This window comes from Cnephaeus nilssonii (genome assembly GCF_951640355.1).
Source record: "Cnephaeus nilssonii genome assembly, chromosome: 4".
NCBI lineage: Eukaryota > Metazoa > Chordata > Mammalia > Chiroptera > Vespertilionidae > Cnephaeus > Cnephaeus nilssonii.
In genome coordinates this window covers 15,217,189-15,240,988 of record NC_137075.1, presented here as the reverse complement: position 1 = coordinate 15,240,988, position 23,800 = coordinate 15,217,189, and the positions used below count along the sequence as shown (strand labels likewise).

Sequence of the window (23,800 nt, the reverse complement as noted above, 5' to 3'; positions counted from 1 at the left end):
TTTATTTATACATCAGGAGTCCTAAACTGTTAAATTAGCAAAGCGGCAGGTGATATTTCTCAGTCACCCAGTGGAATCAAATAAAAAACCTTTCTGAAAAGCTGTACCTACAATGTAGGACTCGCTCACAAATAGCCACTAAATATTTACTACCAATCCCAAATTACAAACCATTTGAGAAAAATCTGCTATCTGTGCCAGTCAGCAGGCACAGCAAATAGCAAGATTAAAACCTTAGCACTCTAATTTAAAACAGTCATATAGCCTATAAAATAAGTATATTTAAAATTATATAAAACATAAAAGAAGGCCTCAATCATAAGAAGAAAAACAGTGTGCTAGGAAAAGAGAACAGAAGCCATATTTGAACTACAAAATAAAAATTATAGTCAGTAAAAATAAAAACAAAAACACATTAGACACAACTTAAGAGAGCAAAGTGAATTGGGAGATGGATTTCTGGAAAATTCCCAGAATGCAGAGAGATAAGGTTAATACACATAACTTGATTTTCAATGGAATATGGGATCATAAAATCAGTGTGGAAGAATAATGGCTAAGAAGTTTTGCCTTACTAGATATCAAATGTGTAGATAAAAATCCTATATAATAAAAGCCTAATATGCTAAGTGTCTGGTCGTCTGTTTGGCCATTCAACCAGTCAAAGCGTAATATGCTAATGATATGCTGTTCAACTGCTCGCTATGATATGCACTGACCACCAGGGAGCAGACAGTCAACTGGTTGACCAGTTGCTATGATGTGCACTGACCACCAGGGGCATATACTCCAACTGGTAGGTTAACTTGCTGCTGGGGTCTGGCCAATTGGGACTGAGCAAGATGGGCTGGACATGCCCTGGAGCTCTCCCATTGTCCCTCCCTGGCTGGCCAACCTCCCGTGTCCCTCCCCAGCCCCGATAGTGCACTGGTGGGGTCCCTCGGCCTGGCCTCCACCCTCTTGCAATCCGGGCTGAGGGCCCCCCTCCACCCCGTGCACAGATTTCATGCACTGGGCCTCTCGCATTATAATATTGGCTCAGGGAGGCAAATCAAGGAACAGAGAGCCTAGATAGAGACACTTTTATGTGGGAGTCTGATCAATGACAAGTAGTATTGTGACACATCAGTTGGAAAAGATAAAATGGTGCTATCTTTTTGGAAGAAGATAAAGAGGAACCTCGGTTAGTTCTCCAACTTAATTTATTCTGGGAGGCTGTTCGAGAAGCAATTTGTTTGCAAACCGAATTATTTTTTCCCACTAGAAATAATGTAAATTGAATTAATCCATTCCAGGCCCCCAAATGATTCCCTATTTTAACCTTCTTATATATAGTGCATGTCTAATGTACTGTTTAATCTATAAATAAACACTTCCTAATTTATCAAACCACCCCCTACTAGCCTTAAATGAATTTTTAATAGACCACTGCCTCCTAAATGCTATCACTGGCTAACTGCTTTTTGTTTATCCAATCAACAACAGTTTTTCTATCTATTCAATTGCCAGTAATTGTTTTTTGAGCACTTTCACATCCTTAGCAACATTATCACTCTTGATGGTCTCTTTATGTTTTCAAATTGTACTAATTATTGCCCAGCCAGCGTTGCTCATCGACCTATGAACCATGAGATCTTGGTTCAATCCCGGTCAGGGTATATGACCATGCCGGGTTTCGGGAGGCATGCAGGAGGCAGCTAATCAGTGATTCTTTCATCATTGATGTTTCTATATCGCTCTTCCTCTCCCTTCCTCTTTGAAATCAAGAAATATATATATATTTTAAAATTGTACTAATCATTGATTTCAGCCAGCAACAAAAGCATTCTTTCCTTTGTCATGCTGAGGTATCAGCATGAAAAGGTTGTCTGGTCAAAAACTGAAGTTTTGGTTGACAACCAAGACATTTTTTCTGTGAACCACTTGGTTGAGAACAATTGTTTGAGATGTGAGACTTTCAAGAAACGAGGTTTGACTGTCAAGTGAGACCTCTTCATGAATAGTTAAGACTTCAGTATATAAAGTAAAGCTGTAAAACTTAAACAATAGTTACAGGAAAATCACTTTATTAACTTAGGATAGGAGATGTTTTCTTAAGAAATAACTTCTACTTGTGTAGGGCCACTGTACTTTTATTTTTATTTTTATTTTTTTTATTAAGGTATTATATGTGTACATATCTTACCATTGTCCCCCCCACCCCACACCCATACAGGGCCACTGTATTATTTAAGGTACGAGGGACAATTGACAAATAGTAAAACACACACACACACACAAAGTAATAATTTAGGGACAATAGAGGTTTATTTCTACTCAGTAATAGAGGGATATGCCAGATTGATGAGTCACACTTCTCGATGTGGGATTTTGAGGATCCAGGTTCCTTCTTGCTGATAGCTTTGCTGTCTCTTAAGGCTTGTCCTAGTCCACATCCAGCTGGTGGTGGAAGGGGAGAATATGGAGGACACTTACTTATTTCTTAAAGGAAGTGGCACATAGAAGTTACACTTATATTTCATGTTTGACAGCTAATCACATGTGTGAACCTGGCTGCCAAGAGAGAGGGGAGGGTGGACATTATAGAAAATGCAGCTCTTGCCTAGGCAGCTGCTTTCTAGCCACAGTTCCGTTACTGTGGAAGGGGAGAGCTGATGTTGGGGAGCAACTGTCTCTGCCTCAGAAACTATTATGGAAAGGCAAGTCACAGACTGGAGAAGATAAAGTTAAAAACCATAGGAGATTCTGTTTTGTGTCCATTTGATTGGCAAAATGTCTGCTAACACCAAGTCTTAGGATATGGGACACAGGAAACACTGGAACTCTTGGGTGTTTACCACTGTGCGGGAAGGAGACCTGTGAAGGGATGTTCAATAATGGAAAAGTGGAAACAGCCATAGTGCTCCTCAGTTAAAAGGAATATAAATTACTGTTCATTAATATGATAGAACTAGTAGCCCATTTGCAGGAAGAATCCTGCAAGCAGCCGCTGTGGCCGCATGCCCTGCCGCTCCACCCCGCTCTGCCCCGCTCTGCACCGCCGGGGCTTTCCCTCTGGCAGCCACCTTGCTTTCTGCTTTTCCTCCCTCTTCCTTCTAAATTGTCTTCAGTCTTCACTCCTCCCTCCCTCAGCATATGCAAATGAACTGCCATCTTTGTTGGGTAATTTGCATACTCGTCCTGATTGGCTGGTGGACGTGGCTTTGGCTGGTGGGCGTGGCTTGGGCATAGCGAAGGTGCGGTCAATTTGCATATTACTATTTTATTAGGTAGGATATTATTCAGCTGTTAAAATGGATGAACTAGATCTGTATATATCAACCTAGATATCTCAATACAGTATTGAATGAAAAATCCAGTTATACAGGAAACAGTCATTTATGTACATTTAAAAAAGGATAAAATATATTGTTTCTGGATGTATATATCTTTAAAAATTTGAAAATAAGTGTAGAACTCTATATAGCATTTTTAGCATAATATGTGGTATTTTTTTTTTCTTAGAGAAGAGAGAGAAGGGAGAAATGGAAGCATGGATCTTTAGCCATATCTCCTATGATTTATTTCACAAGATATCTAAAGCCAAATATACCAGGTTAATAGCTCTTTAACTTCTGTGCTGGTATGTAGCTTATTTATCACATTAAATGTTTTTTCCATGTGTAAAGTATTTAAAAATGGAACATTGAAAATTGAAATGTTTCAAAAAATTTAAAAGTTAGAGAGTGATGCACTATAAATTTCATATAAATTAAAATGAAAAAACAACATGAAAAGCACTTTTGACATTTCTTATCATTAGAAGCATCACATGAATGAAAGGCAAAGATGAAAAGACCGAGTTGAAAGTACATGATTTCATTTCTGATCTTATAATTGCATAGATAACCAGTCCTTTATTGTCTTAGTGCCAAGGGTGGCTCAGGTGGCCTGACTCTTCTTGTCCTATAGAAAGTACTCTTATTTTTAAAAAGTGTTTTTATTGATTTCAGAGAGATGGGAGTGGGAGGGTGAGATAGCATCGATGATGAAAAAGAATCATTGATTGACTGCCTCCTGAACAGCCCCTACTGGGGATCGAGCTTGAAATCCAGGCATGTGTCCTGAAAGTCAATGGAACTGTGACCTTCTGGTTCATGGGTCGATGCTCAACCACTGACCCACACGGCCAGGCAGATAAGTACTCTTAAGTGAGTACCAAAGTAATGGCAAAAATTAAATTGACAAAACCTCTTCTTTCTCAGTTGCTCAACTAATGAATAATGAATAAAAAAGGGATAAATGATATTTTAACTTTTTTAAAAGGTCAACTGAAGTTTTCCCTTTACACGTCCTTCTATCTTTTTCCCAGGTTACCTTTTTTAACTAACAAGGTTAGAGTCACTTTCACTCTTGCCATATTTTGTTCCTGACTTTGAGTATGTTTTTCCTGGAATGGGTGCTTATTTTATTCACTATTTTATGAATGAAGAAAACTCCAGTTAGAGTAGTTTGCCTTTTATTTTGTTTTCCATTAATTTGACTTTCCATAACACATGGCTTAAGTGTTATGTAGGGCTGGGTTATGTAAAAAAAAGAGAGGGTAAATTAAGGTAAAAACAGAAAAAAAAATTAGAACGTAAAAATGGTAAAACATAAATCTGAAAGGTGGTTCTTTGAAAAAATATTAGCTAACTAATGAAGGGATGCAGGATAAAAATAGAGAAAGTACAAATGCACCAAATAAATGATAATGAAGAAAAACATAGACAACATAGGAAATACAAACACCCCTAAGAGACTATTTACTTAAGTAAAATTTTTACAGCCAGATAAAAATAAATAACTTCCTAGGAAATATTATTTTCTGCAACTGACACTGGAAGAGAGAGAAAAACCTAAATGGAGAAATTTCCATAAACCAACCAGAAGAAATAAACTTGGGGGAATAAAGCCACCCTCCAATATATGTCAGAACCAGCTGGTTTCTCAAGGTAATTCCATGAAATACTTAAAGAAGAGATCATTCCAGTGGGATTTAGATGTTTTCAGAGCATATACAAAGATAGCTCTCATAGTTATAAAAATAATGAAATGACTGTAACATGGATATCAAGACCCAATAAAGACGGAACAAACTCCCCCCCCCTTCATTAATGTCAGCCTCAGTTATGAATATTGATGGAGAAATTCTAAATAAAATATTAGCCAATTGAATTCCATAGTATATTATAAGAATAATTCATCATAACCAAGTTAGGTTCAGTTTGGGAGTATAACAATAGGTAGTATTTACAAATTTATTAATAGAATTTATCATATTAATTTGTCAAATAAAAATAATGCTTTCATGAAAAGCATTTCATGAAATTGAACATTCTTTTGAAAAATCTTGACAAATTAAAAATGTGTGAATACAGATTTCATATATGTATACATATACATATACACACACACATATATATACACATACACATACACATATACATATACATATACATATACATATACATATACATATACATATACATATACATATACATATACATATACATATACTAGAGGCCCAGTGCATGAAATTCGTGCATGGATAGGGTACCTAGGCCTCGCCGGCTATCAGGGCTGATAGGAGCCTTCCTTCCCCCAGCTGCCGGCTGGGGCCTTCCTTCGCTCCACGCCGCCCCCTGGTGGTCACCACACGTCATAGTGAGCGGTTGAACTCCCAGTCTCCCAGTCGAACTCCCGAGGGGACAATTTGCATATTAGCCTTTTATTATATAGGATATGAATGGAGAGCTAGAATTTAGCATATTAAAAGCAGGCACAAAACAAGGTTGCCTGCTCTCTATATTTTTATTACTTTTTTTTTTTTTCTGGAGTTGCTGGCCAAAAGAGAGAGAATAGTGTATAATATTGGAAAGAAGGACATAGAATTAGCACAGTGGCCTTTACTGTGTTTGTTGTTTTTTAGTTTTAAATCCCTTCTTTTCTTTATTATTTCTTTTTTCTCTTGAGCCAAAGTTTTGTTTCATTTTTGTTTTCCTTTTGGAGAAAGATTAAATTGTTATCTTTAATGCAGGTCCCAAACATTAGAATACTTTTATTTTTTATTCCTATACAGCATAGTATGTGATTTCCAGCTCTTCTTGGCTGTCCTTGTGTCCCAGGGATCTTTTAGTACTCAGAATTCCCTCCTCTCCATGTTTTAAATAAAAGAAGTAGATGGGTATGTGTGTGTGTGTGCCCACATGCCAGTTCTCGATTGGGTACTTTTTAAATTACATAGCAGAGATTCAAACTGTTGGGCAGTTATTTTTAATACCCTCTTCTACTCATAATAGAAGACAGGAAAGAGATTTTACAGCCTTGGTTTATTTATTATCATTTCGGTAACCAGGAGTGCGTTTTTCAGCTTCAGTGCCTCTACACGTCTTTGAGAGGTTGAAAATAAATGTTGCACTGGGACCAGTTAAGCCTTATTTATACTTCTGTTACTGAAGCCTCATTTAAAATAATTTTTACTGTATGTGTACTAAAGTTAGATTATTGGCACCAGATTTCCTTGTAAATATTAAACATTTATTTTTAAGATATGTGTAAATGAAGGTTATTATAGTTTTCCAGTAAGAATTGGTTACATATAGAACTGACTTGTATTTTAATGGACTTTTTCTGCTTACAAATGTAATTATAGAAAACAAACGCTTATGGACACATACTTTACACTATTTAATAGAGCATAAATATATATGCACTTTGAAATGTTCCTTTTTCTTAATAGTGTATTTTAAATATTTTAGCATGTCATTCTTTTTAGGGATCTTACTTTTGAATAATTGCTTTTTTTTTTCATATGAAATTAATTTCAGAGTCTCCCCTTCTCTCCAGACTTTGTTACTCCTAACTCCTTCCTGTTCACAACTTCTTCCATTTCTGTTCTCTTCTTGTTCAGGGGAGAAAAATGAAGTACACTTTTTTTACATGGTTGAATCTTCAAAGGGACATGTTTAGTTAAAATAAATGAGATTTTGCCGATATGGCTATACATAATATTTAGTAATAGGTGCTGGTTTGCCTTATTGCTGATAAGCCACATCTTTGGTTATATATTTGTCTATTGGATTCCAAAATGTTACCACACACAAAAAAAATTGCCAGACTATATCAGAGTGAATTTTTTCTGGAGTTAAGAAGGGAAAATACAGAGAGTATAATCTAAAGCTCTGCCATGTTATTCAATATGATAGCCACTAGCCACCTGTGGGTATTTATTTTTATTTTTATTTTTATTTTATTTATTTATTTTTTTAAAATAAATCTTTATTGTTCAGATTATCACAGGTGTTCCTCTTCCCCCCCCCCCCCGCATAGCTCCCCTCCACCTGATTTCCCACCCCACCCCATGCCCTTACCCCCCGCCACTGTCTTCATCCATAGGTGTAAGATTTTTGTCCAATCTCTTCCCACACCCCTCAGACCCTCTTCCCCCTGATAATTGTCCGTCCCCTCCCTTTCTATGTCCCTGATTCTATTATATTCACCAGTCCATTCTGTTCTTCAGATTTTTTATTCACTTGATTTTTAGATTCACTTGTTGGTAGGTATGTATTTGATTCTTTTTGTTGTTCATAATTTTTTGCCTTTACCTTTTATTTTCTTCTTCCTCTTCTTAAAGAATACCCTTCAACATTTCATGTAATCCTGGTTTGGTGGTGATGAACTCCTTTAGCGTTTTCTTGTCTGTGAAGCTCTTCGTCTGACCTTCAATTCTGAATGATAGCTTTGCTGGGTAGAGTAATCTTGGTTATAGGTTCTTGCTGTTCATCACTTTGAATATTTCTTGCCACTCCTGTCTGGCCTGCATAGTTTCTGTTGAGAAATCAGCTGACAGTCGTATGGGTACTCCCTTGTAGGTAACTAAATGTTTTTCTCTTGCTGCTTTCAAGATTATCTCTTTGTCTTTTGCCCTTGGCATTTTAATTATGATGTGTCTTGGTGTGGTCCTCTTTGGGTTCCTCTTGTTTGGGGTTCTGTGTGCTTCCTGAACTTGTAAGTCTATTTCTTTCACCAGGTAGGGGAAGTTTTCTGTCATTATTTCTTCAAATAGGTTTTCAGTATCTTGCTCTCTCTTTTCTTCTGGCACCCCAAAAATTCGGATGTTGGTACGCTTGAAGCCGTCCCAAAGGCTCCTTACGCTATCTTCACACTTTTGGATTCTTCTTTCTTTCTGCCTCTCTGGTTGGGTGTTTTTTGGTTCCTCATATTCCAGATCTTTGGTTTGACTCTTTGGGTACAGTGATCTACAGTTGAGTTTCTGTATATTCTTTATTTCAGACAGTGTATGCATAATTTCTGACTGGTCATTTTCCATTTTTTTGGTATTCTCATTAAGGTCCTTGAAGGTCTCTTCAAGTTTCTCAGCGGTTTTTAGAAGATTCTTGAGTAACCTTATAAATGTGGTTCTGAACACTGTGTCGTCCATTAGTTTACTTTCATCCATCTCTTCTATTCGTGACATACTTCGGTGTCTCCGCATTTTGGCTGCCTCCCTGTGTTGATGGAGTGGCTTTGTGTGGTCAGTGACCTATAGGGGCAGGTAGCTCAGCTTCCCCAATCACCCTAGGTGGTCGCTCTTGGTACACCCCTTTGTGGGCTGAGTGGAAAGTCTTGGTGTAGTTAAAAGCCTTGATTGCTGTTAGTATACTGGGAGGAATTGTCCTCCAGGCCAATTGGCTCTGAGGACCTGATGTGTCTATAATGGAAGCACTGCTGCGCTGGAGACAAGCTTGTGGTACAGGGCTTGTTTGAGTGGGGCTTTGGTGCTCACTGAGTCCGCCTCCCGAGTGTGTCACTTATTGATGCGAGGAGTTGAAATCCGGTGCCTCACACTGGCCACTAGGTGCATTAGCTTCTGGATCTCCAATGGGGTACAGTTCAGCTGCTGTCTGAGGCCACCCTGCAGGAGCTACAGCTAGAGCCGTGGCCCTCTCCTCCCTGCTTGGAGCTTGGAGGCCTTGGAGCTGTCTGTATCGGGTTGTAAGTTTACTAGTTTAAACTGCAATAGAGAAGGCCATTCGTATGCAAAAGCCGCTGCTAGGAGCTTGGGTGTGTTTGTAGATTGTGCGGGGCGGAGTCTCAAGGCGTCACTAGGCTAGGGTGTGTCAAACAGCAATGGCTGGCAGTGAGCCGCCTCCAACCGCATCGCGCAATCGCGTCCCTGCCGTCTCGCGTGCCCCGGCACAGCCAACAATTCTACCTCCACGCAGCTCTGCTAGTAGCCACCCTCACTCCGACCTGATGGCAGACAGCCCAGTCTCTCCCCTGAAACTGGATTTCAGAGAGATTGGGGGCTTGTCTCTCTTCAGATTGAAGAAAGCAACAACCGCCTCTAGCTGGGCTCCGCCGCCAGCTCGTAACGCGTGCGTGCTCCCCTGTACCTCAGTTTTTCAGCATTTGTGCCCTGATTGTGCCCGTCTCTTTCGGTCTAGTTGTAGAGGTTCCGCTCAGCCAGCTTTCCCGTGGTTCTGGGTGATAGACGTTCTGTCTTTTAGTTGTAGTTTTGGAAATTGTTGTGGAAGGCAGCATCCCAGATGTTTATCTACGCTGCCATCTTGGATCCTCCCACCTGTGGGTATTTAGATCAGTTAGAATTAAGTAAAAACTTGAGTGCTTCAGGTACACAATCCACAGTTCCTTCATGTGCTCAGTAACCACATGTGAATAGTCCAAATGCATATTGAACAGGCAGATACAGAACGTTTTCAACATCACAGAAAGTTCTCTTAGGCAACTTTGGGGTGAAGTCTATACGTGTTACCTGTTTATTGTATTAAATTTTTAAAATCATTTTGGCTTTTTAATTTTCTTCTCTGGTATTATTAAAAAGCAGAATTTCTGTCAATATTTTTGGAAATAGTGAATAGTTCAAAATTATTTAGAGTAATTTTTACTTTCCTATCAGCATAATTTTTAAAATTATGTACTGAAGTAAAATATATAAGAACATAGGGTTCCCAGTTAGTAAATTCTAGAATATTTAAAAAATTCTTGATATAGAAAGTCCAGATGTGGGAAAGGTAAGGGGAGGCTTGTGGATGAGAATCTAGAGAAGACAATGTAGAAATAGAAACTGATAATTGTGTGTTTTGTTTTTTTTTTAAATATATTTTATTGATTTTATTACAGAGAGGAAGAGAGAGGGATAGAGAGTTAGAAACATCAATGATAGAGAAACATCGATCAGCTGCCTCTTGCACACCCCCTACTGGGGATGTGCCCACAACTAAGGTACATGCCCTTGACCGGAATCGAACCTGGGACCTTTCAGGCCGCAGGCCGAGGCTCTATCCACTGAGCCAAACCGGTTTCGGCTAATTGTGTGTTTTTAATCACCACCTGAGGATATGTTTTTATTGATTTTAGAGAGAAGAAGGGAGAGAGAGAGAAAGAAACATCAAGGTGAGAGAGAAACATTGATTGGTTGTCCCGACCAGGAATCAAACCCACAACTTTTTGGTGTATAGGACGACACTCCAACCAACTGGGCCACCTGCTAGGGCAATAGTTTACTGTTTTTAAAAGACACTCAGAAGCAGAAAATTAAGTGGAGAAATAATGTATTTATTAGGGGCAGGTAATTTTAGGTTATAATTATAGTATTAATGTAAATTAATCTAGAAAAATTAGGAACTACAGGAAACAAAAATATTAAGAGGGGAGGGGAGGAGAGGAACTGTCAATAATCCTATTGTCATTGAGAATGGCCAGACTATTTGTCACATATCTATCCAGCCTCTTTTCTTGCCCTTACAAACAGGTCATATTCATTCAGCTGTAAATGAGGTCAGTGGAAAACGTAGATGAGATGTGAGTCTGAGAGGCAGGCAAACAGGGTGCTAAAGAGCTCTGAAACTGAGCCAGATGGCCTAAGGTTTAAATCCCAGCTCTGCATTTACTGTTTGTGGGACCACAGCAATTTATTTCTCTCCTGTATACATACCTGTTTATCTATAAAACTAGAGGCCCAGTGCATGGATTCGTGCATGGGTGGGGTTCGGCCGGCCCTGCCTGTCGGGAGGAGGAGACAGCAGATTAGCCAGCGGGCCCACTCCGATCAGGGCCGGGCCAGCTGGGGGGAGGGGCTGTGGGCCAAGGGCTGGCCGGCCCCACCCCTGAATGTGGCCAGGGGAGGGGCTGTGGGAGGTTGACCAGCCAGCCCCACCCCCGATTGGTGTGGGGGGGCCAATCGGGGGTGGAGCTGGCTGGGGTGAAGGGTCGTGGGCCGATGAGGGTGGTGGGTGCTGATTGGGGGAGGGGCCATGGGTGGTTGGCTGGCCTGCCCTGCCCCCTATTGGGGTGGGAAGGGCCGATCAGGGGCGGGGCCAGCCGGGGGGTAAGGGCCACGGGGGTGTTGGCCAGCTGCCCCACCTTCGATCGGCGTGGGAGAGGCCTATCAGGGGTGTGCCGGCCAGGGGGAGGGGCCGCGGGAGTTTGGCCAGCTGGCTACACCCCACATCGGGCCGGTTCGCTGGCCGTAGTGGGTGTCATAGCAACCAGTCATTCTGGTCGTTACAGTGTTCAGGTCGCTGGCTTTTTATATACAGTACTAGAGGCCCGGTGCACGAAATTCGTGCACGGAGGGGGGTTGTCCCTCAGCCCAACCTGTACCCTCTCCAATCTGGGACCCCTGGAGGGATGTCCGACTGCCCATTTAAATGGGCAGTCGGACATCCCTCTCACAATCCAGGACTGCTGGCTCCCAACTGCTTGCCTGCCTGCCTTTCTGATTGCCCCTAACCGCTTCTGCCTGCCTTCCTGATTGCCCCTAACTGCTTCTGCCTGCCAGCCTGATCACCCCCTAACCACTCTGCTGCCAGCCTGTTTGCCCCCAACTTCCCTCCTCTGCCGGCCTGGTCACCCCTAACTGCCCTCTCCTGAAGGGTTGATCACCTCCAACTGCCCTCCTTTGCAGGCCTGGTCCCTGTCAACTGCCCTCCCTTGCAGGCAGAGTGCCTCCCAACTGCCCTCTCCTGCTGGCCATCTTGTGGTGGCCATCTTGTGTCCACATGGGGGCAGGATCTTTGACCACATGGGGGCAGCTATATTGTGTGTTGCAGTGATGATCAATCTGCATATTACTCTTTTATTAGATAGGATATAGACGGGATGATGGAGCTATCTACATTTCATGTTCTTGAGGGTTAAGGTATTCAGATATTGAACTCATTATAATAAGACTGTATTACTAATAATACTGATAACTATTAGTTAGGTAATACAGGCACATGGTAGCTAAGACATATAAGCCTCTGTATTTATTATTGCAGGAAAGCAGACATTTAAACACGTAGTTGCGGTAAGTTGGAGGAGTTTATGAGAGGGTAAGGTCAGTGATAGTAAATGTTGTGGTAACCCAATTCTTGATAATTAGGGGAAATTGATTTAACTTTTAGAATGGTTGGTTTTAAATTATACTGTCAGTTTTTCAAATCAAATCTTACTTTTTATAAATCTGTGTTCTTGAAATTTTGTTTATTACTCAAATGTGATAAATGTTTAACAGTTCCAAGATATTAAGTAAAAATGTTGTCCTGATCATTCTGGTAGTATCATAAGTGTCAGACTTCTCTCCCTGATGCTTTGCATTATGTACTGCCAAAATGATAATAAAATCCTCTCTTAGCAATAGCATCAGGGTATTCAAAATAAAATCTATCTTCCAGATTTTTTACAAAAAAGTTTGGTTAAGCTTTGAGTATAATTAAAGTGTATCACTTGATACTTACTAGAAAGAGGAAAATGAGAGGTTCAACTATTTTTCATATTGTATAGTAGGGGGCAGTTTGGTCAACCATAAATAAGAGGCTAAACTAAGTTTTCAAGTATAAAATTTTAAGTGCACCTCTGTAAGAGCTGAAATAGATTAAACAAGTGCCAATTGTTTTGTGTTTGTCAAAGCATCTTTCATTTCTAAACTATAACTACTAAAATTTTAAAGAAATTCATCTTATAATGCTTTACAATATTTTTCCCTTTGTGTTTCTTGAGTAATGATGATGGAAAGTTAGGTTCCAAATTATTTTTTTATTTATTAATATAACTTGACTTGTTTTCCATATGGAAAATTATTTAAGCTAACTAGTTATAAGAAATGTCTCTAATTGTGAGAAATCCCATTGTTTCTTAGAAATTTGAATTTTGAGGGTGAAGTTGGCAATTTGGGAAAAAAAAACACAATAAGTAAAAGGAACAGTGTGTTCTGGAGTGCCACACAGGTCCATCAGTGCCCGCTGCCATATTCCTGATGCTTAGTGCATACCAGCCGTCAGGATGTAGCTGCCAGATTACTGCTTTCCTTTAATCATAATTTATGTTTTTAACAGGAATATGAACTACAACCAATGTTTGAAATATTGAAGCAATATGTTTAAGAAATTAAAGGTTTTAGTTAGCTACTGTTTGTTGGGGGCAAAAACAAAACAAAACAAAACAAAAACAAAAAAAACCAAAGGTATAGTTTCTGTGTGGGTTCTATTTGATGACGATTTTATTTTCTGTTTGACTTCATATTATAAACCCTGGACCATAGTAATAGATGAATTATGTACACATATTTGTCATCTATAGAACCATTAATTTTTTTGTTTAGAATGTTCAATGATCAGTTTCTATTTGCAATGATGAAAATAGTTAAATATCTCAGATGTTTGCTAGCAGTTGAACTTATATTCATTTGCTTTTCTTCCAGATTTATGAAAAACTACACTACTATGAGAGGCAGAATCCTGTGCCCATCCTCCCCAGCGCAGCAGCCTTGGCGGATGAGGTAAGTGTGCCCTCTGAGATCCCTGGGACAGGTCTGCCCCCAGCCTGGCCCCAGCAGAACTTACCCTCGTGCAGACAGATGCACGCGATACTATGAGTGAAAACCAGGGAAGTTGCAAATGTTTCCAATCGTCCTGTCATCACAGAGCTTATGCTGATATTATGCTTATTTTCACTCTCCTGTTTTAAAAAGGTTGCCTGTAGATACCCTCTTGTTCTGCCTTGGTAACTACGTAATATGAATTTTAGGCTGTAATTCTCTGGGGGAGAGAGAAGCTGTCAGCTATTAGTGTACGCAGAAAGTCACAGACAAGAGGAATGCTTTGGAGAAATAAAGACAAATGAGATAGCTCTTTTGCTGACAGTACTAAAAAATGACAGATACTAGTATGGGAATGAGGCATAAGAAATACATGAAAAGACAGGATTGTTTTTAAAATGGATTATAAAGCATAGTAATGATTTATGGGTATTAGACCTTTCCAAATTACCTTCATAACCAAAAGATAAATTTTAGAAGCAGCTGGCATTGATGGAGTAGTTAATTTCCTGTAGCTATAATTTTATTTTCAATCTGGGGTGAGGAACTAACTTGCTGTTTCTTACTGTTAACTTTCGGACTTGGATGAATTGAGAGCACACCTGGGTAAACTGTAAGGGACACTAAGCCAGATGAGAAATATGTTTAGTGTGAAGGCTGGTTTTGGTGATCTGCTGCAGCTAATGTTTTGCTTTTTAAGTTTTTACTTTGTTATGTTAAAACCAATTATAATTCAGTTTAGTAAAATATCAGGGCCATAACTATAATTTAAAAAATGGCCATCTTCAGATGTTGATTTTCTTTTATGTATTTTATATTTCTAATTTATAAAATAAAGCATGTAATAAATCTCTAAGTTGTGGCTTATTTGTTTAGTTCCCAAACATTTTTCCTTCCATTTTGAATCTACAGAAATTACAAATTACAAGGATATTTCAGTATACATGTTTTATAAGGAAGTTTGCCTCTGCATTATAGAACCAAAACGTTTAAAGGGAAGATGAATAAAAGTGTAGATAGAGTTCTACAGAAAGCTGCATTTGCCACTTGAGAAAGTAAAATTTAAAAAATTTTACTTTTGAAGGTTTGGAGAAATATTTGTTTGTAAATCAGTGTAATTGAGGCCCAATCATATTATGATAATTTGCTTAAAAAAATTAGAGACTAATATATAAATATGGTATAATAGTAATTCATCAGAGCAATGTATTGAAATGTTAAAAAATATTGTTATAGATTAAGTGACCAAAGAGTGCAAAGAGCCCTTTGCAACTTTTTGTAAGCTAATTCTATAAAAATGTTACCTTAAAAAGTAAAAACCACTTTTTGAAATGTAATAAATGAATATACCAATTTTATTGGATTTTATTTTGTGTGTGTAATTTGTATTTCATCCTTCTTTTAGAGAAAAGTCCTTTTCCAGAGATAAAAACAGGACAAATTTTATGCAATGTTTTAAGAAAGGTTTTTAAATTAAAATATATGTACATAGTTTTAATTTTGTATTGCATATTTCATAATTTTAATCTTTTTTCTATTTGAATCTTGCTTTTCTTCTTATGAAAATTATATGATCCTTCCTATAGCCTAATATTGAATAGAAATGTTGATAGGAAGATCTTAGTTAAGAATATGAGGCAGGTTCAAAGTTCTAATCCTTGCTTTAACTAGAACCAGCAAATGGGAATTGTTGATCATTGTAATAGAGTATAGTCAGTGTTTTTGGCACTGGAGTAGTTGTCAACCTATTATAAGTCATTTTATGATTAACCTGTTTTATATTTAACAGACTCCATAGTCTGTGTAGGTAAACCTAATAAAAGTTTTGGACCTTTGCCTTGTTAGAGGCATTCTAGTTCTTTTTACCCAGATCAAAACAGCAAGCTACTATGGGTTTTTGGAAACCCTGTGGGTTTCACCACCTCATTCAGAGCTTCCCCCCACATCCCCCCACCGCCCCCCGCTTCTTTCTATTTTCTTTCTTTTTTTTTTTCTTTAATAGTGTCAAAGTTTAATCCAGTACTTTTTACAAGTAGTCCTTTGTCTGCATGCAAAAGGCCATTTTGGTAGATGAAGTGCTGTGGTTTGCCCTCATTGCAATAAATCAGAAGGTGATCTGGCTGATGTGATTCCTTGGGCTGCGCTTAGCCAAAGGCCTGGGCTGGGATCTGGGCTAGCAAGGGTCTAAAAAAAAAGCAATGATTGATATACTGTTTTATTTCATGCTGACTTTTCCTTAATCTCCGGACAGTCCACAAGATAGATCTGTAGTGGGCACACGTGGAACTACATGATGCTCTTATTAAATGTTCTTATGTCAATGTGATCTCTCTTGCAGCTGGCCGAAGAGCTGCAGAACAAGCCATTAAATAGTGAGATCAGAGAGCTGTTGAAACTACTGTCAAAACCCAATGTGAAGGTGAGGACATGCAATGAATATCTTCCAAAAGGTCACTTCAGATGAATTTTGCCTTGAGCTTCAATTTTCAAGTAAATTTATTTTCAATAAGTGCATAGTATTTTAATAGCCTAAATCTTATTAAGGAAAAAGAGGTGAGCTTTTAATGATAATGTTGTGACAAATTATAAAATACTTTAATTGGGAAGCTCTGAAGGTAGCTTCAAGGTTATTTTCCTTTTAAATGAAGTTATGAGTACAGAATACAGAACCTATTAGTGATTTGGTTTATGTTCATTTTACTAGTTAATGATATTGCAATATATTTTACAATTATATCTTTTCCTGGATCAGTTTAACATTCCTCTTCTTCCTCCTCCCCCCCGCTTTGTCCACCTATATCCTATCCTTCTACCAATTCATGTTTTAATATATCCTACTATTTTACAAACTAGAGCAGCTTTCAGTGTAAATACAACTATAATATTGGTAATATTTTAATTCTTCTTGCCATTTTTCTCCCATGCTTTCACTTATTTCCCCTCTAACTGTGATTAGTTAACATAAGGCATTTTGAAAATTTCCTATTAATTCTATGGTCCTAAATCCCAAAAGCGCTATACACTCACTAGATTTGCCTCTACTGCAATTGTATATAAAATATTGTTCATGAGTCAAAATTACATATGGGTTGCATAATATCCTATCTAATTAAGAGGGAATATGCTAATTAACCCTCATGCCATTGCAAAGATGGCGGCACCCACAGTCAATAAGGAGGGAATATGCTAATTGACTGCTCCACCCTCAAATATGGCGCCACCACAGCCAATAAGGAGGGAATATGCTAATTGACTGCCACGCCCTCAAAGATGGCAGCACCCAGTCCCCTCAGCCCTGCCGGGGCGGCTCCACATGCCTGCCTCCAGAGTCCCTCAGTCCCTTCAGCCCCCCAGCTGCCCAGGGCCAGCCTCAGATGTAGGCCGCCCAGCCGCCCACGGCCGCCCAAGGCTCAGGTAACGAGGGCTGGCCGAGGCTTGCACTGCTGGCAGTGGCAGCAGCAGAGGTGTGATGGGGCGTCACCTTCCCCTGATCGCCGGGTCGCCTCCCGCCCCTGAGGGCTCCTGGACTGTGAGAGGGGTCAGGCCAAGCTAAGGGACTCCCCTCCAGTGCATGAATTTTCATGCACTGGGCCTCTAGTATGTAATATAAATGATTAGTTATGATGATTTCTGATAAGCATATATAGACTGTTGAATAAAAATATCTTCCTTAATAAAAAAAAAACAAAACAGTTTCTACCTTCCTTGAAAAATCTCCATCGGAATTGTGCTATATGTGTCTTAAATGGATATTCAAAAAAAGAAAGGTAGAGGAGTGTCAAGATGATGGTATAGCTAAACGCTATACTCATCTCCTCCATCAAAAGTACAACTAAAATACAGAACAACCATTATTCAGAACTGCCTGAAATTAGGTTGAATGGAAGTCCTACAACTAGAGAATTAAAGAAGAAGCCACATTGAGACTGGTAGGAGGAGCAGAGGCATGGAATGGGCTAATCTGACACCCATGTGTAGTGTTTTTTAATCGGGCAGGATATCTGGGCTACAGAGGCCTCCTGTGAGGAGCAAGTGGTCCCAGCCCCACTCCAGACCCCTCAGCCTAGGGTTCCAGTGCTAGAAAGAGAAGTCCCAGTAACTTTGGGCTGTAAAAACCAACAGGGATTGTGGCTGGGTGACATGGAGGCTAATGGAGACCCAGGCAGTTCCTCTTAAAGGGTCCACACACAGACTTACTAGGAGGTACTCACTGTGTGCTCCAGTGCTGGGTCAGCAGCTTGAAAGGACCCAGCAACATATGGAGAGGAACTAAATTGTCTGGCATCTGAGCAAGAGCTGGGGGGCAGCTTTCTCCCAGACAAAAGTACTGGTAGAGGTCATTGTTCTTTATCTGGGACCTCCCTGCCACAGAGCCAGCAGGCAGGTGCTGCCATATCTGAGTCTCAGTCAACCTGGCTCACACTGTTTGCCCCACCCTGGTGATTCCCTGAGACCCCCACCCTACCAACTATGCCAGTACCAGGCTGTTTTCATTACATTGGCTTTGTAATATAACCTGATATCCGGTATTCTGATCTCTCCAACTTTGTTCTTTCTCAAGATTGTTGTGGCTATTCAGGGTCATTTTAGGTCCCATATAAATATTTGGAGTATTTGTTCTAGATCTATGAAATATATCATTGGTATTTCAACAGGGATTGCATTCAATCTACAGATTGCTTTGGGTAGTTTGAACATGTTAATTCTTCCAATCTATGAATATGGTATATGCTTCCACTTGTTTGTATTTTCCTCTTTCTTTTTTCAAAGTCCTACAGTTTCTGAGTACAAATATTTTTACATCCTTGGTTAAGTTTATTCCTAGGTGTCTTAATTATTTTGTTGAAATGGTAAATGGGATTGTTTTTAGTTTCTCTTTCTAAGGGTTCATTATTGCTGTATAAAAATGCCATCAATTTCTGAATGTTAATTTTGTATCTTGCTACTTTGCCAAATTTATTTATTAAATCTAGTAGTCTTTAGTTGAGTCTTTAGGGTTTTCTACGTACAATATCATGTTGTTTGTGAATAATGACAGTTTTATTTCCTCCTTTCCAATTTGGATGTCTTTTTTTTTTCTGGTCTTATCACTGTGGCTAGGACTTCCAGTACTATGCTGAATAAGAGTGGTGAAAGCAGACATCCCTGTCTTATTCCTGATATTAAAGGAAATATTTATTATGTTGAGATATGATCCCTCTATTCTCACTTTGCTGAGTTTTTATCATAAATGGGTGCTGGATTTTGTTGAATGCTTTTTCTGTGTCTATTGATATGATCGTGTGATTTTTTAAAATATGTTTTTATTGATTTTCAGAGAGACGGTGAGGAGTGGGAGAGAGAGATAGAAACATTGATGAGAGAGAAACATTGATCTGCTGTCTCTTGCATGTCCCCCACTGGGGATTGAGCCCATAACCCGGGTATGTGCCCTGACCAGGAATCGAACTGGCGACCTCTTGGGTGCATGGGTGGACGCTCAACCACTGAGCCATATCAGCCGGGCAAGATTGTGTAATTTTTATCCTTCATTTTGTTTATATGATGTATCATGTTTCTTGATTGCAAATATGGAACCATTCTTGCTTCCCTGGAATAAATCCTACTTGGTCATGGTGTATGATCTTTTTAATGTATTGCTGGATCCAGTTTGCTAATATTTTGTTGAGGATATTAGCATTTTTGTTCATCGGGGATATTTGCTTGTAATGTTCTTTCTTGTTGTGTCTTTATATGGTTTTGGAATTAAGATAATGCTGGCCTCATAAAAAGAGTTTTCAGTTCTTATCTCCTCTTGAATTTTTAGACTAATTTGAGGAAGATTGGTGTTAATTCTTCTTTGAATGTTTGATAAAATTTACCTGTGAAACCATCAGTCCAGGGCATTTTTGTTTCCTGGGAAGTTTTTTATTACTGCTTCAATTTCATTAGTTGTAATTGACATATCAGGTTTTCTGATTCTGCCTGACTGCTTTGGAAGATGGTTTATTTTCTAGAAATTTGTCCATTTTGCCCAGGTTGTTCAGTTTGTTCACATTTAGATGTTCAAAGTATTTTCTTATAATTCCTTATATTTCTGTGATGTCAGTTGTTACTTCACCTCTTTCATTTCTGATTTTATTTATTTGGGTCTTCTCTCTTTGTTTCTTGATAAGTTGGGGAAAGGTTCATCAATCTTGCTTATCTTTTCCAATAACCAGCTCTTGGTTTCATTGATGTGTTGTATTGTTTTTATTTTTTTAATTTCTGTGTCGTTTATTTCTGTTCCGATGTTTATTGTTCCCTTCCTTCTACTTTCTCTGGGCTTTTCTTGTTCTCTATTATTCTTTTAATTTAGGTTTAGCCTATTTATTTGAGACTTATCTTGTTATTTGGGGTAGGCCTGTAATGCTATGAATTTCCCTTGTAGGACTGCTTTTGCTGTGTTCTATGGATTTTGGGTTCTTCTATGTTCATTTTCATTATGTGTTTCCAGGAAATTTTTTATTTGTTCCTTGACATCATTGGTAACCTATCCATTTTACAATAATATGCTATTTAGCCTCCATGTGTTAGATTTTTTTTATTGTAGTTGATTTATAGTATCATGCCATTGAGATCTGAGATGATGCTTGATATGACTTCAACTTTCTTTAATTTGTTAAGACTTATTTTGTGTCCTTACATGTGGTCTGTTTTTAAGAATGATCAATGTTTACTTGAGTAGAATATCTCTTCTGCTGCTTTGGAATGAAGTGTTCTGTAAATATCAATTAAATCCACCTGATCTAGTGTGTAATTTAAGTTCACTGATTCCTTGTTGATTTTTTGTCTGTCTGGAAGATCTATCCAGTGCTATCAGTAGGGTGTTAAAGTCCCCTACCATGACTGTATTGCTATGGATCTCTCCCTTAAAGTCTTCTAAGAGTGTTTTATATATTTAGGTTCTCCTATGTTGGGTGCATATATGTTTGCATGGGTTATATTTTCTTTTTGGATCGATCCCTTTAGTATTATGTAGTGACCTTTATTGTCTCTTGTTATCATCTTTGTTTTGAAGTCTACTTTGTCAGATATGAGTATTGCTACCTCAGCTATTTTTATTTCCATTTGCATGGAATATTTTTTTCCATCTCTTCACTGTCACCTATTGTGAGTCTTTTGTTCCTTGGTGGGTCTCTTGTAGACAGCAGTTATATATGAGTCATGTTTTCTTTTCCATTCCGCTACTCTATGTTTTTTTATTGGAGCATTTAGTCCATTTACATTTAAAGTTATTATTGATAGGTACTGATTTATGGCCATTTTTTCCTTTATACCTATGTTCCTCTCTCAATTTTTCCTTCATAAAGCAGTCCCTTTAACATTTCTTGCAATGCTGCTTTGGTGGCAATAAACTTCTCTAGCCTTTTTTGTCTGGGAAGCTCTTTATTTCACTATTTATTTTGAATTATAGCCTGGCTGGATAGAGTAGTCTTGGTTTCAGATCCTTGCTCTTCATTACCTTAAAAACTTAATGGCAGTCTCTCCTGTTCTATAGTGTTTCTGTTAAGAAATCAGCTGACAGCCTTATGAGAGCTCCTTTGTAGGTAACTAGTTGCTTTTCTCTTGTTGCTTTTAAGTTTCTCTATCTTTAATTTTTGGCATTTAAATTATGATATATTTTGGTATGAGTCTTATTGCATTCTTCTTGCTTGGGACTCTGTGCTTCTGGAACTTGTGTGACTTTTCCCTTCACCAGGATATGCAAATTTTTGACATTATTTCTTCAAACAGGTTCTCTATTCCTTGCTTACTTTCTTCTCCTTTTGGCACTACTGTGATGTGAATGTTGTTATGTTTCTTGTAGTCCCTGTTTCCTTAAATGTTTCTTCTGTTTAATAATTTTTTTTTTCTTTTTGGTTCTCTGATTGACTGATTTTTTTTTCTACCCTGTCTTGTAATTTGCTGATTTGATCCCCGGCTTTTTCTAATTTGCTTTTTATTTTTTTCAGTGTATTCTTTATTTCTGCTATGTCATTCTTCATTTTTGACTGGTTGTTTTTCATAATTTCTATGTTATTTTTCATGCTGTTGAGCATCCTTATAATCATTACTCTGAACTTTATGTTTGATAAATTGCTTATCTTTACTTTATTTAGCTCTTCTTCTGGAGGATTCTCTTTTTCTTTCATTTGAGCCTTCTTTGTCTCCCCATTTTGGCTCCCTCTTAATGCTTGTTTCTATTTATTGCTATGTCTCCCAGTTCTGGTGGGCTGGTCTTCTGTAGTGGGGCACCATAGTATAGTCCTCTTGGTATTCTGAGATGGCTGGGTGCTCTGGTAATTTCCCTTGTGTGGATTATGGGGGCCCCTCCTATTATAATTTGATCCTGATTTCTGTTGTCCCTTCTGTGGGTGCGCTTGATCCTCAAGTTGGGTGCCTATGAGGCTCAACCCCAACCACCTTGTGTCAGGTTCTGACATAATAAGACAAGACAAAAAAGGACAAAACTGAAAACAACACACACACACACACACAATAAAAACTAATCACAAGAACCAAAACACCACCACCAACAAGAAAACATAAGAAAAAAGGAGGAAAGGGATATAGAAAGGGATACTATACAGGTTCTGACATAATAAGACAATACAAAAAAGGACAAAACTGAAAACAACACACACACACACAATAAAAACTAATCACAAGAACCAAAACACCACCAACAACAAGAAAACATAAGAAAAAAGGAGGAAAGGGATATAGAAAGGAATACTATAATACAATAGACCAAAAGAATTAAAGGAGAAAGAAGGAAATAAAAGGAGAATGTGAAAGTAAAGAAGGTGGAGGAAAGGAAGGAAAAAAATAAGTCTAGAAGTGAAGAAGAGAAAAATATGTATATGTGAAATAATAATAATTTCGAAAGGCAATAATACTGAATAATGTGGACTAGGAAGGAAAAAAAGAAAAGGAAATAAAAATTTAAAAAAGCAAAAGACAAGAAAAAATAAATAGAGAAAATGAAAGAGAGAAATAGGGGATATGAGAGGAAAAAAAGACGCAGAAACAAAATAGAATCTAAAAAAATTTAGATTATATTCAAAGTAATAATATAAAATTAAAAAGAAAAACAGAACAAAAAGTGGAGTTTGGCTCTGCGGATATTGCTGCCTACTGTGCATTCACCCTTTAGATCTGCTATTTGTGAGCCTTGCTGGGTTTTGCTCAGTAGTTGACCGACCCATTGGTGTGTCAGTCACAGGCCTACAGGTAGGTTCTCTGGTGCAATCAATGTCAGTCACTATCCCTTCCTGTTTTTTGTTTGTTTGTTTGTTTTTGTATCCTGCTACGTTGCCAGATTCATGTATTAAATCTAGTAGTTTTTTTTTGGTGGAGTATTTAGGGTTTTCTATGTACAATATCATGTCATCTGCAAATAATGAAAGTTTTACTTCCTCTTTTCCAATTTGGATGCCTTTTATTATTTTTTCTTGTCTGATCATGGTGGCTAGCACTTCCAGTACTATGTTGAATATCAGTGGTGAAAGCAGACATCCCTGTCTGGTTCCTGTTTTTAGGGGAAATGAATTTAGTTTTTTCCCATTGAGTATGATGTTCGCTGTAGGTTTGTCATACATGGCCTTTATTATGTTGAGGTATGATCCCTCTGTGCCCACTTTGCTGAGAGATTTTATAAAAAATGGGTGTTAGATTTTGTCCAATGCTTTTTCTGCATCTACTAGAGGCCCGGTGCATGAAATTCGTGCGGGGGGGGGGGGTGTCCCTCAGGCCAGCCTGCACCTTCTCCAATCTGGGACCCCTTGGGGGATGTCCGACTGCCTGTTTAGGCCCTAAATGGGCAGTCGGACATCCCCCTCACAATCCAGGACTGCTGGCTCATAACTGCTCGCCTGTCTGCCTTCCTGATTGCCCCTAACTGCTTCTGCCTGCCAACCTGATTACATCGTAAACCACTCCCCTGCCAGCCTGATT

The 23,800-nt window shown here is 38.6% G+C and overlaps 1 protein-coding gene across 2 annotated transcripts in view; it reads left to right on the top strand.

Moving 5' to 3' along the window:
• The window catches only part of MPP7 (MAGUK p55 scaffold protein 7), a 351,927-nt gene that overhangs the window by 210,485 nt on the left and 117,642 nt on the right, over positions 1-23,800 (top strand). For both annotated transcript variants that reach the window (XM_079768452.1, XM_079768451.1), the window contains exons 4-5: positions 13,727-13,804; positions 16,182-16,262. In XM_079768452.1, the coding sequence (XP_079624578.1) occupies positions 13,727-13,804; positions 16,182-16,262 (159 nt within the window). The remainder of the gene's footprint in view (positions 1-13,726; positions 13,805-16,181; positions 16,263-23,800) is intronic.